The sequence below is a fragment of the Bos taurus genome, chromosome 2, assembly GCF_002263795.3.
Source record: "Bos taurus isolate L1 Dominette 01449 registration number 42190680 breed Hereford chromosome 2, ARS-UCD2.0, whole genome shotgun sequence".
Classification (NCBI taxonomy): domain Eukaryota; kingdom Metazoa; phylum Chordata; class Mammalia; order Artiodactyla; family Bovidae; genus Bos; species Bos taurus.
Genome location: NC_037329.1, coordinates 20,777,861 through 20,793,522, shown reverse-complemented (window position 1 = coordinate 20,793,522; position 15,662 = coordinate 20,777,861). Strand labels below are relative to the sequence as shown.

The following is a 15,662-nucleotide window of genomic DNA, read 5'->3' as shown; positions in this document are numbered from 1 at the left end:
GTGGGGGAGTGATAATCCAGGCTGTGCCTGCTGTTTTCCTAGTTGGGAAGAAGGAGGGTCCTGTCTCCCCCTCCCCTCATGATAGTAACATAATTAATTTGTCAGTGGTTGTGAACTTTCCTCTAGCCTGAGCCTGGTAAGTAAACCTGTGCCCAAACCGCATTTTCCTCGAAGCTCCCCACTTGTGTGTCTTCCTTTCTTTGGTTTTGGTTGTGTTATTTTAATGCTTTCAGTGGAGTCTTGGTGATTTCTAGCTGTGTACCATCGTCAGGGACTAGGTCAAAATCAGTCTTGCCCACCTGGAAGCCGCGGGGCCTCCATTACAGGAGCAAAGACAAGCAGCAGCTTAGCATTGCATCGGATCCATTTCTGCTCCCCTGTTCTTATCCCTACCCCCATTCCAAGCACAAGATAGCCAGGCCACAGTGAAGCCAAAGATGAGTGAGTTTTCTCATCCCACTTTGCCGTGGTTTCCTTGTAGAAGGATTTTATGTTCAGTGATTACCTTTTGGTGGCCTACATGAAAAAAAAAAAATTGAAGGAAGGAAAGCCTTTCACCAGTTAATTCTCCCTCCATTTAATTACAAACTGCTGGTTGGAGCCATTATATCTGGGAGGCAAGAAAATGTACAAAAGGTGACCGAAAGAATTTGCAGATGAACATGACTTCCCATGAAGTCCAATGTTCCAGTTGTTACCATGGCCCAGAAAACTCCAGCTATCTTTCCCCTGTGTATGAGTGTGCATATAGATAGATGGATAGATACATAGATTGACTGATGGATTGCAGGATCCTCAGCCCACGAGAGTCAATACTTTTCTAGTCCTGACAGGGAGAAGAGGAGAGGCCTTGGGGGGATGAGCTAACAGAGAATTCGTTACCCTAGGTTGTGCTGTGGTTTCAAAAGGTCTCCAGTAGACTCAAGCAGCTTCCTTGACAAATCCTTGGATTTATCAAAGGGCAAATGAAAATGACAAATCCTTTTCGTGTCCCCCCCCCAACTTTTCCGCTAAAAACAATCTCTTTAAGGGGGCCTCAGCCTTAAAACCCTCGACCAAGAGTCCTTGGGAGACTCAGTAATTATTCAGAGTTTTAAACTTCCCTGCCGAAAACAGAGATTATTTTCCAGGTCCAAGACAGAAAGCTTTAGGGGAGCCATTTCCTAGGGTGGAAGATGGCTGGCATCGGTGCCAGGTTGGGAACACTGGAATAGATCTGCCCAGACCTCCATTGGTTGGGCAGGAGAAGGAAGGCAATTTTAGCTTCTCAGTTTACCTCCTGCGATGTGGGGAGCACCATTCGTTGTTGACAAGGGGTCATGTCTCAGAGGAAAATCTGGGCTACAGGCAGAGGCAGCTCCTCTGGAATAAAATCAGAGAGCCTTTGGCAAAGGCAATCAATCAGACCATAAGTAGCCATTTCCCCCTTCCTTTCAGGGGCTCAAGGTGGGCTGGGAGCCCCCCAAGGGTGCTCTGGGCAACTTGTAGAGCGAGGAATATATCCTCCACCCGCCGACGCCCGACTGCTTTTTGTCTCGGCTCCCAGCCGGGCTTCCGAGGCTTTGTACCATGGATTTGGGAGTGACAATGGGCATTTACCTCAGATTCAAGGCTGCCTAGCCTTACCTTTGGAGACTGGGGGAAAAAAAGTGGGGAGGAGGGAGAGGAAGAAAGAAAAGAATTCGTAAGAGTAGCCCAAGGACCAGGGCATTTTTTAGAGATCTCTGGAATTCACTTGGACGCCTCCAAGTGAGAACCAAGGGGAGCGGCCTGGCCCAGGGAAATGCTGTTCCGATGGCCATTCTTGAGGCACGGTCGGGGCGGCAGCGGGGTGCGGGCCTGCGCTGCCATTTGGGTTCTGCCCTATGGCGTGTTCTCTTCCAGGACCTTTCCAGAAGTCCCGGAGAAGACAAGGCACCCCGGCCGCCACGGTCCGCGCGGTGCTGACTGCCAGCTTGCGGACACTTCCGAAGGCAGAATGAGCCCGGGCGGTGGCCGCCGGCCGCGCCCAGCCCAAGGGCCAGGCCGCCCCAGCTCAACCCTCCAGCCTCGGCGTGTGCTCAGCCTCACGTCGAGGGTGTGTGTCTGCGCGGGCGTGTGTGAGTGTGGTAGGGGGAGGGGGGCCTTTCGAGCTGCTCCATCCGTCCGTTTTATTAGGGACACATTAATCTATAATCAAATACACCTCATAAAATTTTTATTGAAAGGCATAATATCATTACAGAGGTCTTCCACCTGTTTTAAACAACACGACAAGCTGTGAGAGAGCGTGTGTGGGTGTGCGTAGGCAGGGGTGGGCTGGGGCCGGGAGAGAAGCACCGGGAGAACTCCCCTCGGGCGCCAGGGGGCCGCCTCGGAAGGCCGGCCTGCCTCTGGCCGCACAGGCTCGCGCTCCCCGCCCCCGGCCGCTCTGGGCTCTGCCAAGTGCTCGGTGCGCCCAGAACTCACGGCCGGGAGCTCGGAGCCCAGACGCTTCAGGAGGCAGCCCCAGTCCGGACTGCAAGACAGAGGGCGGCAAGAAGAGGCGAACAAATAGTCCCCAGCGCCTCCTGCGGCCGCGGTCGGGGCGCGTGGTCCCAGTCGCCACCGGGTTGGCCGAGTCAGGCCGGGCCGAGCTCGGCTCACGGGCCGGGACCCGTGGGCTCTAATTGTTGCTCTTATGTTGATGATGATTTTTTTTTTTTTTTTAAATCACAGCAGCCCCCAGTTTAGCGGACTGATTTACTCCTGGTATTGGTAAATATGATCACGTGGGCCGCGCGACCAATGGTGGAGGCTGCAGCCTGCGAACTAGTCGGCGGCTCGGGCGCCGGCGGGGAGCGGCGCCGCGGCGGGCAGTGTAACCTTGGGTGGGAGCGCGGGGCGCCTCAAAATGTCCTCCAGTGGCACCCTCAGCAACTACTACGTGGACTCGCTCATAGGCCATGAGGGCGACGAGGTGTTCGCCGGGCGCTTCGGACCTCCAGGGCCTGGCGCGCAGGGCAGGCCCGCAGGTGTGGCCGACAGCCCGGCCGCTGCCGCCGCCGAGTTCGCCTCGTGTAGTTTTGCCCCCAAATCGGCCGTGTTCTCCGCCTCGTGGTCCGCGGTGCCCGCCCAGCCCCCGGCGGCGGCGGCGATGAGCGGCCTTTACCACCCATACGTGCCCCCGCCGCCCCTGGCCGCTTCCGCCTCCGAACCCGGCCGCTACATGCGCTCCTGGATGGAGCCGCTGCCCGGCTTCCCGGGCGGTGCGGGCGGCGGCGGCGGCGGCGGCGGCGGTAGCGGCGGTGGCCCGGGCCCCGGTCCCAGCCCCGGCCCCAGCGGCCCACCCAACGGGCGCCACTACGGGATTAAGCCTGAAAGCGGAGCGGCACCGACCCCCGCCGCCGCCTCCACCACCTCCACCTCCTCCACTTCCTCGTCTTCCTCCTCCAAAAGGACTGAGTGCTCCGCGGCCCGAGAGTCCCAGGGGAGCGGCGGTCCCGAGTTCTCGTGCAACTCGTTCCTACGGGACAAGGTGGCAGCGGCGGCGGCTGGGGGAACCGGGCCCGGGGCGGGGATTGGATCCGGGTCCGGGGCAGGCGGCACATCGGAGCCCTCAGCTTGCAGCGACCACCCGAGCCCGGGCTGTCCGCTGAAGGAGGAAGAGAAGCAGCATTCGCAGGCGCCGCAGCAGCAACTTGACCCAAGTAAGTGCAAAAGAAATTGCCCCCTGATTTATTGCTGAAACCTGTAAGGCTCGAATGTGCAAAACTGATAGTTTTACTAACCTATAAAAACGTCTAGACGCCTACCCTAGCCTGGGCGAGCTACACGCGTCCATAAAAAAAGCGTCCCATAACCACCTACCCTGGGCACGCGGTTTGTACGGTAAACAGAGCTCGGGCATTAAGGCTTTTTATGATAATTCCCCCCCAAGTTGTGAAAACCGGCCATCCTTGGTGAAATTAATTTAACGACCTTTTCTCTCCCCCACCCCGTTGTCTCTCCCTGCCTCCCCTCCGCCCCTCGCTCCCCTTCTTCAAACCCCCCTCTTCATAGACAACCCCGCAGCAAACTGGATCCACGCTCGCTCCACCCGGAAAAAGCGCTGTCCCTACACCAAATACCAGACGCTTGAGCTGGAGAAGGAATTCCTCTTCAACATGTACCTCACTCGGGACCGGCGCTATGAGGTGGCAAGGATTCTGAACCTCACAGAGAGACAGGTCAAAATCTGGTTCCAGAATCGTAGGATGAAAATGAAAAAGATGAGCAAGGAGAAATGCCCCAAGGGAGACTGACCCGGCGAGGCGCCAGCAGGACCACTCTGCTTTGCAATGGCAGTGGGGTTTTTTTCTTTGTGGGTGCTTGATTTCCAGAACTTCTCCAGCCATTCGGACATTCCCCCCACCCCATTTTATGTAGAAGTGACTGTGTGGTTGGTTTCTGTGAGGTAATTTGGGGGACTCTGTATTTGCTCGCTTATGTGTTGGAGAAACCAAGTGGCTTTGGGGTTTTGCCCTATCCTGCTCCCCTCTTTTCCTGTTCCGTTGGTTCCTTAGGAAATGCCATATTTTGTGAGTGCACGCTGGTTTGAGAAGTCCTCTCCTGTGTAAATGTCTCCTATATTTCTGAAAAGTGCTGTAGTTTAGCCCCGAGCGCTGCTTAGCGCTGCTCAAGCAGGGGCCAAGCGCACCCAATTTCCGAGAGCGAAGGCAGAGCGACGACGGTGCGGAGGCCCGCCCGGGCCGAGCCGTGGCCGTGTTGCCCACCGGTTAAGAAAGCCCCTTTTCCTCAGGGAGGCCGCGGTCCCTCCACTGAGATCTGGAATGAGGCTGAAAGAGGAGCCCAGGGCCGCCGGTGGGTCAGGGGTTTCTTCTCAGTGCACTGGAGGAGCCGCACTCTCCCTGGGAGGGTTTGGCTCGCGTGGGCAGCCGCGGGTGTAGGCCCTCCCGGTTCCTGCCTGAGGACCAGTTGTAAATGCTACCGCTTCCTACCAATAAATGCTGACCTAATCAAATGGAGCCCAGACGCTGGCCCTGAACACTGTGTGCTTGCTTTCTCTGCCTCTTTGCAAAATATCACCCTTATGGGACTTCTTCCCCATCTTGGGGAAGGATACTCTGCTAAAAATCCATGGCCCTTCCACCTGAGAGGTCTCTGATGTGCCTCTGAGCCTCGCTTTGGTTGGGCAGACTGCAGCATAGAGCACAGCCCCCCCTCCCCTCCCCCGGGGGAGCCCTAGGCGGTCTTGTCCCAGCCTGCTTCCAATGCCTCGGCGAACTCTGTACCGGGACCCAGTGTCAGCATTGCAGCAGAACCGGCAGAGCCGATGGACCCCAGAAACCAAGGGACCTTCTTTCTAGGGCTTTGACATACCGCACCCCATGTCTCCCTCAGCTCACGGAGTCGCAGCCATCAACACCCCCGCTTCCCCCCTCCCCCCTACGCAACCAGGGAAAGGCCAACTCAGCACCCTGGGGCAACTCCAGTTGCGCGGGGCTGGCTGGCTCCGGGAGGGCTGAGCCGGTTAGGCTATGAGCTTCCGCCCCTCCCCACGGGAGCCCCGAAGTGACCTTAGAAGATCAAAATGGTCAAGGCTCTCCTCCGCAGCTATCCCCACCCCGCTCCCCCCTCCCCCACCCAGTTTCTGTGTTTAGCCCCCAGCTCGGCCCTCCGAGGGCCGCTTTCAGAGGCTAAAATGAAGGTCATTGTAAGTGAGGATATGGGCCCAACACGGCCTTTGCAGGCCCGAGAGGCGGCGGCGCCGGGTGGCCTGGGCTGGGCGGAAGGCGGGGGCGATGGCAGAGTTTTGGGGGGATCCGGATGAAAGAGGGGACATGAAGGAAAAGCAGAGGGGGGCAGGGAGGGAAATCCAAGGCCCAGATCCGGCAGAAGGTGCTGCGTACCCCCCGCCCCTGCGGCCAACCCGATACCTTGGGCTCTTTGAAAACAGGAAGAGACAAGGTGTCATAAAGCCATCGAGTCGGCGAGACGTCTGGAGGTAATGAGTTTACAACAGGCCCGGCGCTTCGCTTTGAAAGCATCTCATTTTGATGTTTGTGTTTGTGGGAGGAAAGGAAAAATGCAGACAAAACTGGGTCTTAAAATCTGGACAATAAAATATAAACAGGACTCCGTTGGACTAAGAAGACAGGGGCTGGGGAGCCCCGAATGAGGTGTGAGCACCTAGGAAATAAAAATGGGGGCAGTAGGAAGGAGGAGACAATACAGTTCTGATTTTAAAAATAAGCTGGGTATAGAAGTAGCCAGTGGGTGGCTCTCAATAATATTTGACTATGGCCGCCGTTAGCTCCTTTTTAAAAAAGGAAAATACGTCTGTTATTTGGGGGTTGGGAGAGTTAGTGCTCTTGGGTCGTTTACTTAGGCCGAGCATCTCCCAGCCGCATGGTCGAGGGAAAGAGATGAAGTTACCACTTAAATGACCTTTCACAAAAATATCTAGCCCTCCGCTCCAAACACAGAGCAAAAATATTGTTGGAAATTATTTGTTTGCTTATAGATAAATTAATCGTTACAGCTGAATTGGAGGAAAGCATTTTAGAAAATGAGAAAAAAAAAAAAAAAAAAAGATCAGCCTCTTAGGAAACACCTAAACTGATTAAAGTCTTCGCTTTTTAAAAAAAACTCAAGTGGAATGCTCAGCCAATTCATTTTGCTCTGTGACTTTTGATATACATTTAATATCTCATTTATTGTGCTTAGAAGTTCCAATGAACACACCCCAACGGGGCCTTTCCAGACAGGCATTCAGAGATAAATCAAAAACGTTTTTAATTTGCCTTCTATCCCCACCCCCATTGTCCAGTGAAATGGGCCTGAAGCATTAAAATTACGAAGTAGCTAACATTCAGGATTTAATGCTACATGTAAGAGCTTTAAAAGAAAAAATGAACGAATTTAACTTCTGTAATTTCTTAGCTTTTGAAGTCCGTGGCTCCACTGTTAAAAAAAAAAAAAAAAAAGGCCTATAGCAGTTGATATTTAGAAAGTTATGATCTGGTTGAATCTTGCCCATCCTGTAATTGTGGGCGATTACAGAATGGGGACTTACTATGTCTGGCAAAAGAAGGGCTGGAAGCTTTTGAAAAAGACACTACTGGAAGCTCTCGGGAGCAGAAATATCTTTGGCATTCAGGAGCCTCAGTTTTCTGCACTTGACTTGTCGACAATCAAAGAGATGAAAGCATTATTAGTGTCAGCGATCCAAGCTCCAGTCAAACTAAAGAACAAGATTGGAATTGGTTTGAGTTGAATAAAGAGAAGTTAAGCTCTCTCTGTTAGAGGTGGCATTTGGCCACTAGAGAGCGCCGTTGCTCCATTTTGTGATCGTAAAGCTGGCGTTGCGGTGGAAGAAGGGCTTGATTAAAGATACTTACAATCCTATGTTAGATTCCAAATTAGGATAAATTTAACCAAAAAGAATCAATGTGCACTATTACATTCTCCAGAAGTATTTATTATGTATAAAATTTTGGCTTAGGATTTCAGAAAACTTGGACTGTGGCACAGTTGAAAACGTTACGTTAATGCATTGTATCAAAACAGAAAAGTGTAAAAGAATACATGTTTACGAAGTTAATCGCACTCTGTTCCCATTCAGATTATAAACGGAATGCTTGAAGGAAAAAAAATTAAACTGTTTTGTCCCAAGAGGAAATGTTGTCTTAAAATGTTTTCGTAATTAGGCCAGAATGTGTGTAGAAATGACTTTGTAGTGTTTGTGTTTCTTTTTCGCCCCCTCAGGAATCACAAAGTTCTAGAAAGTGCTTTGTATTATTGACATCTGGACTCTCTCTTCTTTCCCCCCATTCCATTCCAAAATCCACTCTCGAGGGTTTAAACACGCGCGCGCGCACACACACACACACACACACACACACACACACACTCCAAACAGTGAAATTAAAAGGCACGATTACAAAGTTTGTTTCAAGGCTTTATTGAAAATAATTACTCTTTTAATTGGGTATTTGCAAGATTGGAGTACAAATCGTTAACCGTCCGAATCAGTTCCTTCGCCTAGGGATTTAAAGGAAGTTTTTAACCTGGTGATAACCGGCAGAAAACAACAACAGCAACAAAACCCGGACCCCTCACCACTCACACAGCAATACTAATTTTAAAATAAGACATGCCTTTATAATCTGCAGATTCATTAGCAAACCGTTTACCTTCACTATTTTCAGCTATTCCCTGTACAAATAAACATTATCTTGTTATGCCTTTCCGTCTCGACCTTATTTTCTCCATTTGCAAAATAATAATATTCTGTCCACCCGGACTAACCTCAGGATCTCACCCACGAGCTGGGCCAACCCACAAGGGGCAAGAGGTAGTTGAAATCAGTCGCCTGCTACGCCTTTGGGAGCTGTCTGGGGGTTTTTAGACATTGTGATTTGTCGTGAAAAGCCAGTAAGGTGTGTTTAAGTTCTAGCGGGGGCGTCCTCGGTGGGCTGAGAGAGTGTTTCTGAGGTCGGCTCCCGTGGGCCGGGCGCCCTCAACAACAATGATTATCCCAAGAAAAAGGGTCACCCAAAGACCCACGAAAAAGGGCAGAGTAGGCAAAGGAAAACACACTCAGCAGAGACCTATTACATTTATTGGACACTGAACATCATCAACACAGGAGTAGAGGTGGGGGGAAGAAGAAGGGGAGAGAGAAGGCGAATTGGTGGTGTAACGTCAAGAGGCTTCAGAGCCAGTTTCTAAAATCAGGAATATTTTTCCGATTCACACTCGATTTGCCCACGGGACACGGGACGTTTCTCTTCCTCGTCCTTCATAGAATGAATTTGCTTTCTTTACCTTTGGAAAAATTAGTAACTTTTTAAGTTGAACACGGCGCCTGTTCTCGGCACTAACTTCACAAGCTTGTTGCATGAACTAGAATCGTTAGAAGATGGGCGCCGCCTGCAGCTGCTTGGAACCGGCATGTTCCGAACGCCGGCCCGGAGGCTCCTTGGGGGGCTCCCGAGTGTCGGTTCCCCGACCTCCGCCCGGGGCCACCGCCTGCCGAGGTCCTCTCCATGCAGGGGCTGAGACCCGGAGCCGCGCGTCCTGCCGGAGAAAATACCAGCCTCCCCAGCGTGAGTCCTCCGCGGCTTGGAACATTTCTGTCTGCTTTTCTATTTACTCCCTCAGCAATGCTAATGTTTCCCCTCCCCACATTCTTCAGGCTGCCCCCTGCGCCTGGTACTGACGTCTATCAAGGGTGAAATGATGGAAACTATATTCATGGGCATGATTTCCATTAAATATCAATTAACCTGGGAGCCTCAGCCAGGCGTGCAGTGCGTCAAGGGTAAATGTACATCTCATTTCCACAAGGCCCACTCGGCTGGAAAAGAAGGGCTTACTTAGATTCGCTTTGATAATGCACTTTGGTATTGAGGTCACCTTTGTGGCCTTTAATCAAGCCACTTGGATAGGACCTAACTCAAATATTCAGTCCGGATCGTCTACACGGCTTGTCCTCGTTCCTTGGGCTGCGCCCGCGTGTCCAGAGGCGCAAAAGCCACGGCCAACCTCTGAGGGGTTGCTCCAGGGGCCGGGGAGGGAGTCATTTGCTCCACAGTCTCCTGGGAGTGGCCTCCCTGCCTCCCCGCTCCCCCACCCTCAAGTGTAAGGCTCTGCGGTGCCCCCGCCCTGCCGGCCGTGGCCCGCATTCCCTGGGCCCCGGGGGCACGGCGAGCCCTTGGCAGTGCGGTTTTATGGGCCCCCTTTAAGGCTGGCGGAGGCATCTCCGCGCCAGCGTGAGGCGTCCCGTCGGGTGCAGTGATGTCGCCTCCGCGCGGATCCCTCCGCGCGGTTATCTCGCGTCCATCTCGCTCTCTCTCCCTGCAGTGGCGTGGTGCGAAAATGCCTCGCCGGGGCGCACCGGGGCGGCAGCCTCGGCAGCGGCGGCGAGAGCGGTGGGAGGGGGCTGCGGGGGGGGCGAGGTGAGAGGTGGCGGCGGGCAGAGGGTGTTTTTTTTTTCCTTTTCCCTCCAGAGCGGGGGTTTGTAAACCGAAGCCAAAGAGTGTCTCCGTGGGCCGGGCGCACTTTTTTTTGTTTGTCCCGGTGCGCTCAGGGCCGCCTGGTGCCTGAGAGGAAAGAGTGGAGGCAGCGGGGCAGGTCACCCGGGGTGTTGGCGAGTTTATTGCGGCCAAGCCGGCGCGCGCCGGGAGAGGCCGGGCGGGCAGTGGAACGCGGGGGCTGGGTGAGGCCCTGCGACCCGCGAGGGAGGCGGCGCGAGGTCGAGGCGGCGGGCGCGAGAGAGGAGCATGAGCGCCCAGTAGCGGAGTGCCCGCGGTTGCGGGGTCTCAGAAGCGGCGGGCGGGCGGGTGGCAGCAGCAACGTAGCCCGGCGGCCCCAGTGGCGCGAGCAGCCGCCCCAGAGGCCCCCGCGGCAGTGCGGTGGCGCTGAGGCGCGCTCCCTGCCTGCTCCGCGCCGCCCGCCCGCCCGGGGCCGCCCTACCTTGGCCCCCGGCCGCTGGCCGCCGCCGCCGCCTCGATGAGTTCGTACTTCGTGAACCCGCTGTACTCCAAGTACAAGGCGGCGGCCGCGGCGGGCGAGGCCATCAATCCCACTTACTACGACTGTCACTTCGCGCCCGAGGTCGGCGGCCGCCACGCCGCTGCCGCCGCCTTGCAGCTCTATGGCAACAGCGCCGCTGGCTTCCCGCACGCGCACCCGCACCCGCACCCATCGCCGCCGCCCGCCGGGCCAGGTTGCAGTAGTGGGGGAGGCCCGGGTCCCGGCCAGGACTACTTCCACCCCGGCGGGGGCAGCCCAGCCGCAGCCTACCAGGCCGCCCCACCTCCTCCGCCGCCGCCTCCCCCCTGCGGTGGGATTGCCTGTCACGGGGAGCCCGCGAAGTTTTACGGATACGATAACTTACAGAGACAGCCGATTTTTACGACCCAGCAAGAGGCCGAGCTGGTACAATATCCTGACTGTAAATCGTCCAGTGGTAATATTGGCGAGGACCCAGACCACTTAAATCAGAGCTCGTCTCCTTCTCAAATGTTTCCCTGGATGAGACCACAAGGTTGGGATGCAATTTTTTTTTTTTTTTTTTAAGCGGGGAGAGGGGGAGAAATCTGCTTTCATCTCACGTAATTGCTTTAAAACTCCCCTTTTCTCTCCCTCTCCTTTTTCTTCTGGTGTAGCTTACAGTGACTCTTATTCATGAAGTAGTACAGACTTTTTTTTTTCCTTTAAAGTAGAAACCATGAAAAGATGATGGGGGTCATAATAATTGCTAGGACGTTCTCGCTGTCCCTCTTGCCTGCCCGTGCTATATATTATATCAGACCTAAGAAGAGTTGTGTATATTTCACCCCCTTAGACCTGTTTCAGAAACCTCCAGCAACCTGCAGACGCACCATTACATTTTTAATGTTTATTTTCTTCTTTTTTTTTTCTCTTTGTTTTAATCAGCAGCTCCTGGTAGACGAAGGGGAAGACAAACCTACAGTCGTTTCCAAACCTTAGAGTTGGAAAAGGAATTCCTTTTTAACCCTTATCTGACCAGGAAGAGAAGAATCGAGGTTTCCCATGCCTTAGCCCTCACCGAGAGACAGGTAAAAATCTGGTTCCAGAACAGGAGAATGAAATGGAAAAAGGAGAACAACAAGGACAAATTCCCGGTTTCCAGACAAGAGGCGAAAGATGGGGAAACCAAAAAGGAAGCCCAAGAGCTGGAGGAAGACCGAGCCGAAGGCCCGACAAATTAACTTCTACCTTTAAAATTTTACCGCAGACTATTAAAACTAATGATCAGCATATGCTGGTGGACACCACCTGTTTTCTTTTTTGGAAAGGACTTTACCTGTGTTTCAAGCTACCTTCATGTCACTGCTCTTGAGGTTTCTGCGCTTTGAGAGGGATTTGGGTGTTTAAAAAAAATGTTTCTAGTGTCGCATAGAAACAGCCCTTGAGCTGTCCTGTGTAAGAGTAATTTGATACTGACCTTGTAGCTATATTTTTATAATGGTAGTTTTTAATGTCTGAGCTGGTGATTTTGCCTCGACAACGTAAACTTCCTAATGATTAGCACTAAATAATTGAATATAAAATGCTTTATTAATCAAACAAGTGCACTTGAACGTTTTAAATCTTTTCTTTATGGTGAGTAAATTAAAAGAAGTTTATTAATTTTAAAAAATTATGCCCGCAGAATATTTACTTTATATTATTTGATTAAAATGTGTTATTTATATTTTTTCTGCTTTTATAATGAATGGTTCGGGTGCCTTTTGTTTACTCCAAAAGGTTTCTTTGAGAATTTTGTAAATGTAGTATCTCTGGGAAAAGTCTGGGCCAAATATTGAGAAAAGCACATGTTAGCTGAAGAGTGTAATGTATAGTCCTGGCTCTGCAGCTTCCTTAAACTTGGGGAAAATGTTCGGCTAGTGACAGAAGTTTCAGGACAATGTCAAAGTTGACATTTAATAATTTTTCTATAGTTTATACAAATTATGGCAGTTTAATCATCTAGAGTGAATGAATACTTGAAAACTCAATTATAACATTTTCACATAGATACTTTTAGTCTGGCAAGTCACCTTGTGGAACACCTCTCCTTTCTGAATCTGCTTTCGTTTTGAACTGTGCTTGGTATCGCCTGCAACTGCTAGGTCTTTGTGCTGTGGCCGCTGCTGTGATTCCGGTTTTTGTGTTTGTGTGTTTTTTTTTTTTTCTGAGGAGGTGCCATATTTATTTGTATTCTCTCTGTTTGCATGCCCATTGTGAGCCAACTTGTTGTGTGCATCTCAGATGTCGGTTGGTACGTCCTCTGCTGTTCTCCAGGTTGGCCTCAGCTATTTGAAACAAGCCTTGAGAGCAAATGCAGAAAAATCCGAGTGTAAACAACCGCTGCAGAATATAGCTAGCTCCTTAATAAAAGAAATGAATCCTTTTTCTAGAGCTAGTGTCTTTGAGCGCCGCCAATAACCCTTTTCCTGAGTCAGGAACAGTCTCCAGGACTCATGTGAAGGCAGCATCCTGCTAAAGCATCTATTTGATTTTTAAAAGGTGGGAGGGGGGTTACCTGCACCCTTGCTATAAAAATAAATAAATGTGGGGTGGGGGAGCTCTTTTTCATTTCAGAGAGGGTCAGCTAGGCTATTCTAGCTTCATCTTGCTCTAAACAACCTTGATAAGATACTGGGAGAGCTTTGAACTTCGCAAAGGACTGGAGTTGTAGGCCCAGTGGGTAGCAACCCAGAGTCCAGATTATACCACAGCTTATTCCATTGAGCCAGCGCTGATGCTGGGGTTTGGGATCTGTTATTAACAAGATATCCACTTTCCATTTGAGGCTACTCCTGCAGCTGCCATTTTATAAGGGAAGAGGAGGAGGAAGAGGGGCAGGAGGGAAGAGGAGAAATTCAAGTAAACTAACATTTCTCCCCACAAAAGGGAAAGCCCCTTTATCAGGTAGACTTGAAGAATTCTCTTCTTTTTCTCCTGGAGAAGGAAAATGTTTTTAAAGAGGTACATTTTAATTTCCAGAGTGGCTTTTATTGCACAGGTACGAAAATGGAATCCTATACTTTGGGGCCTGTATCACTTGTTCAGGTGATGGTGGACTGTTGCCTGCTGCTTCAAGGACCAGGGAAACATTGGCACAGGTTAGGCCGGAGGCGAAGCACCACCTGGCTTTCTATCCAGGGAAGAGGCCATGGCTGTGGCATTTGCTGACCTGAGCCAGGAAAGAGTTTTAAGTCAAGGGTGGCCTGGGGCTTAAGAAACATTTGCACAAGAAGAGACAGCTGCAAACGTGCCTGCTGGATTTGGAAACTTTTTGCTCTGTGTGTTGCCTGAGACTCTGCTGTTGACTGGTTTAGAGCAAGTGTGCCAAGTGCTTGAAAGCATGGCTAGGAAACAGTCTGGCTGTGGAGAGGGTGGGAATAAGCTGGCTGGAGACTGGTGCTGGCTAGACTCCAGCTGCCCTCCATTTAAGGGATTCCTCTATTAGCAAAATTCACTGTCTTCTACACAAGAATTCTCCCTGAAAATCATTTTTAGAGCCATTGATTTGGGCAAGACTCTATATGGTGGGGGACCCGGTGCATGGATTGCTGTGGAAATCAGTTAAGGAAGGGCGGTAAAAATGTTTTTTCCTCCATTTTGTGCTACTCTGAAAGTGTTGTACCTTCTGGCCTTGTGGGACCCCTAACCTATGGTAAATTCGTAGCTCATGTACACAGAAAGACTTGCAAAAATTAGTACACTTGAGAGTATTTGTACATTTACAGATTTGGTATTTTGGGTATATATTTGTTGTACATATATATACATTACTCACGTAGAAAGTGTTGGTAATTAATGTAAGTATACATGCTTCCTTTTGTAGTTCGGGAAAACACAGATTTGTCTTCAAATAAAGTCTGTGGAATTACAATCACACACACTCACCACCTTCTTTCTTGCAGTGGCTAGAAACCCCCATCTGTGTTTCATGCAGACAACTCCCAGTGACGAGTGCAGGAGATGCCCTTCTAATTGGCTCAGATCTGTAAACATCCGAGGGTTGCAGCATATCGAACCAACATTTTTGCTGCAGAAATTTGCATAAGCCTTCAGAGAACCCTTTGGAAACAGTCGACACTTTGGTGCCCTGGACTGCTTAGAGAGGTCTGTAAATCATTTACAGAAAAATAGGACCCTCCAGTGTTAACACTGGATGAAAAAACCAAGGGTCCTAAGTGATTTGGGTTCTCTTCGTAGACCAGAAACACACAAAAGATGGTGTGGGTCTCAACGGTTCCTGGAGAAAAGTCAGTTCAGGGGCTGCCATTTTGTGAGGTTCCACAAAGCCCAGCACATGGCTTATCTCTGCACAGGGGGAAAAAGTACAAATATGGCTGCCTTTTCAACAGTGCAGTCTTTTCCTAGCCCTCCTTCCAACCAGCTGAAATGGAGGGTCATAAACTCTGCCTTTATTTGGGTAGAGGAAAATTGACAGTTGAGGTTATTTCTCAGAATGTTTCAGAACTAAACAATGTTCTGAATGTATAGACACGTATAGACCAGCATAAAGTGTTACTGTTTGGGAAGGTCCAACAACATGCTCTATTTTGTGTAATTAAAATATTGTTTAATTATTCTTCACTGCAGAAGGTGTTACTCTTTCACATCCAAACTTGTGTCCTCTGCTTTCCCACTGTTTGCTGAATCTGCACGCAGCTGGTGGTGAACAGGGGAAAGAGAACATTGTAATGAACCCGGCTGCTGCTCTGGGTACCTGTAGCAAAGTTGGAGATCACTGACTTTTTCTAGAAAGAATATGACTTTTGCTGACACATGGCAACAGAAGTACTTTAATCAGAAACATCCAAGGTCATCAGAACTTTTTCAAGGGATACACATAGCCTGCTCCAGAGGGTGCTGTGTGCTTCCTACTTAAGTGTATGACCACTTAGGTACTTGGTGTGAGGATGTTAATTGAGAACTTACACATTGAAATCCTAATGCACATATTTATAAATGTATTACTTGAAATCCAAAGCAGTGTCCTTGAAAGGATGGGGTGGGGGTGAGGAGAGGTTACCTCTTACAGGCAGGTTTGAAGCCTGGATGGCCATGCCCATGCATTAATGATGAGGGGAGCTAGCCAAGGATATTTACCTTTAGCTGGGGTTCCCTGGAGTAGCTTCCATGAGAAGAACGAAAGGAATGGCACTCCTGCC

The 15,662-nt window shown here is 50.8% G+C and overlaps 2 protein-coding genes across 3 annotated transcripts; both read left to right on the top strand.

Moving 5' to 3' along the window:
* Nucleotides 1-2,792: 2,792 nt before the first annotated feature.
* HOXD9 (homeobox D9) lies at nt 2,793-5,005 on the top strand. Its single transcript, XM_002685288.6, has 2 exons — nt 2,793-3,668; nt 4,021-5,005. The coding sequence occupies exons 1-2, from the start codon at nt 2,873-2,875 to the stop codon at nt 4,260-4,262; spliced, it is 1,038 nt and encodes a 345-aa protein (XP_002685334.3). The 5' UTR covers nt 2,793-2,872; the 3' UTR covers nt 4,263-5,005.
* A 4,821-nt stretch (nt 5,006-9,826) lies between these two features.
* HOXD8 (homeobox D8) lies at nt 9,827-12,886 on the top strand. 2 transcript variants are annotated; one of them, XM_005202383.5, is made up of 2 exons: nt 9,827-11,014; nt 11,410-12,886. In XM_005202383.5, exons 1-2 carry the CDS (start codon nt 10,477-10,479, stop codon nt 11,700-11,702), a joined length of 831 nt encoding a protein of 276 aa, XP_005202440.1. In that variant the 5' UTR covers nt 9,827-10,476; the 3' UTR covers nt 11,703-12,886. The 2 variants fall into 2 exon arrangements, with proteins under 2 accessions (XP_005202440.1, XP_002685357.1); XM_002685311.7 differs by having other exon boundaries at nt 11,407-12,886.
* The last annotated feature ends 2,776 nt before the right edge of the window (nt 12,887-15,662 follow it).

Coding starts and splice junctions, on each gene's coding strand:
- HOXD9 (XM_002685288.6), top strand. CDS start 2,873: ATGTCCTCCAGTGGCACCCTCAGCAACTACTACGTGGACTCGCTCATA. Junction 3,669..4,020: donor GCAGCAGCAACTTGACCCAA/GTAAGTGCAAAA, acceptor CCCTCTTCATAG/ACAACCCCGCAGCAAACTGG.
- HOXD8 (XM_002685311.7), top strand. CDS start 10,477: ATGAGTTCGTACTTCGTGAACCCGCTGTACTCCAAGTACAAGGCGGCG. Junction 11,015..11,406: donor TCCCTGGATGAGACCACAAG/GTTGGGATGCAA, acceptor TGTTTTAATCAG/CAGCTCCTGGTAGACGAAGG.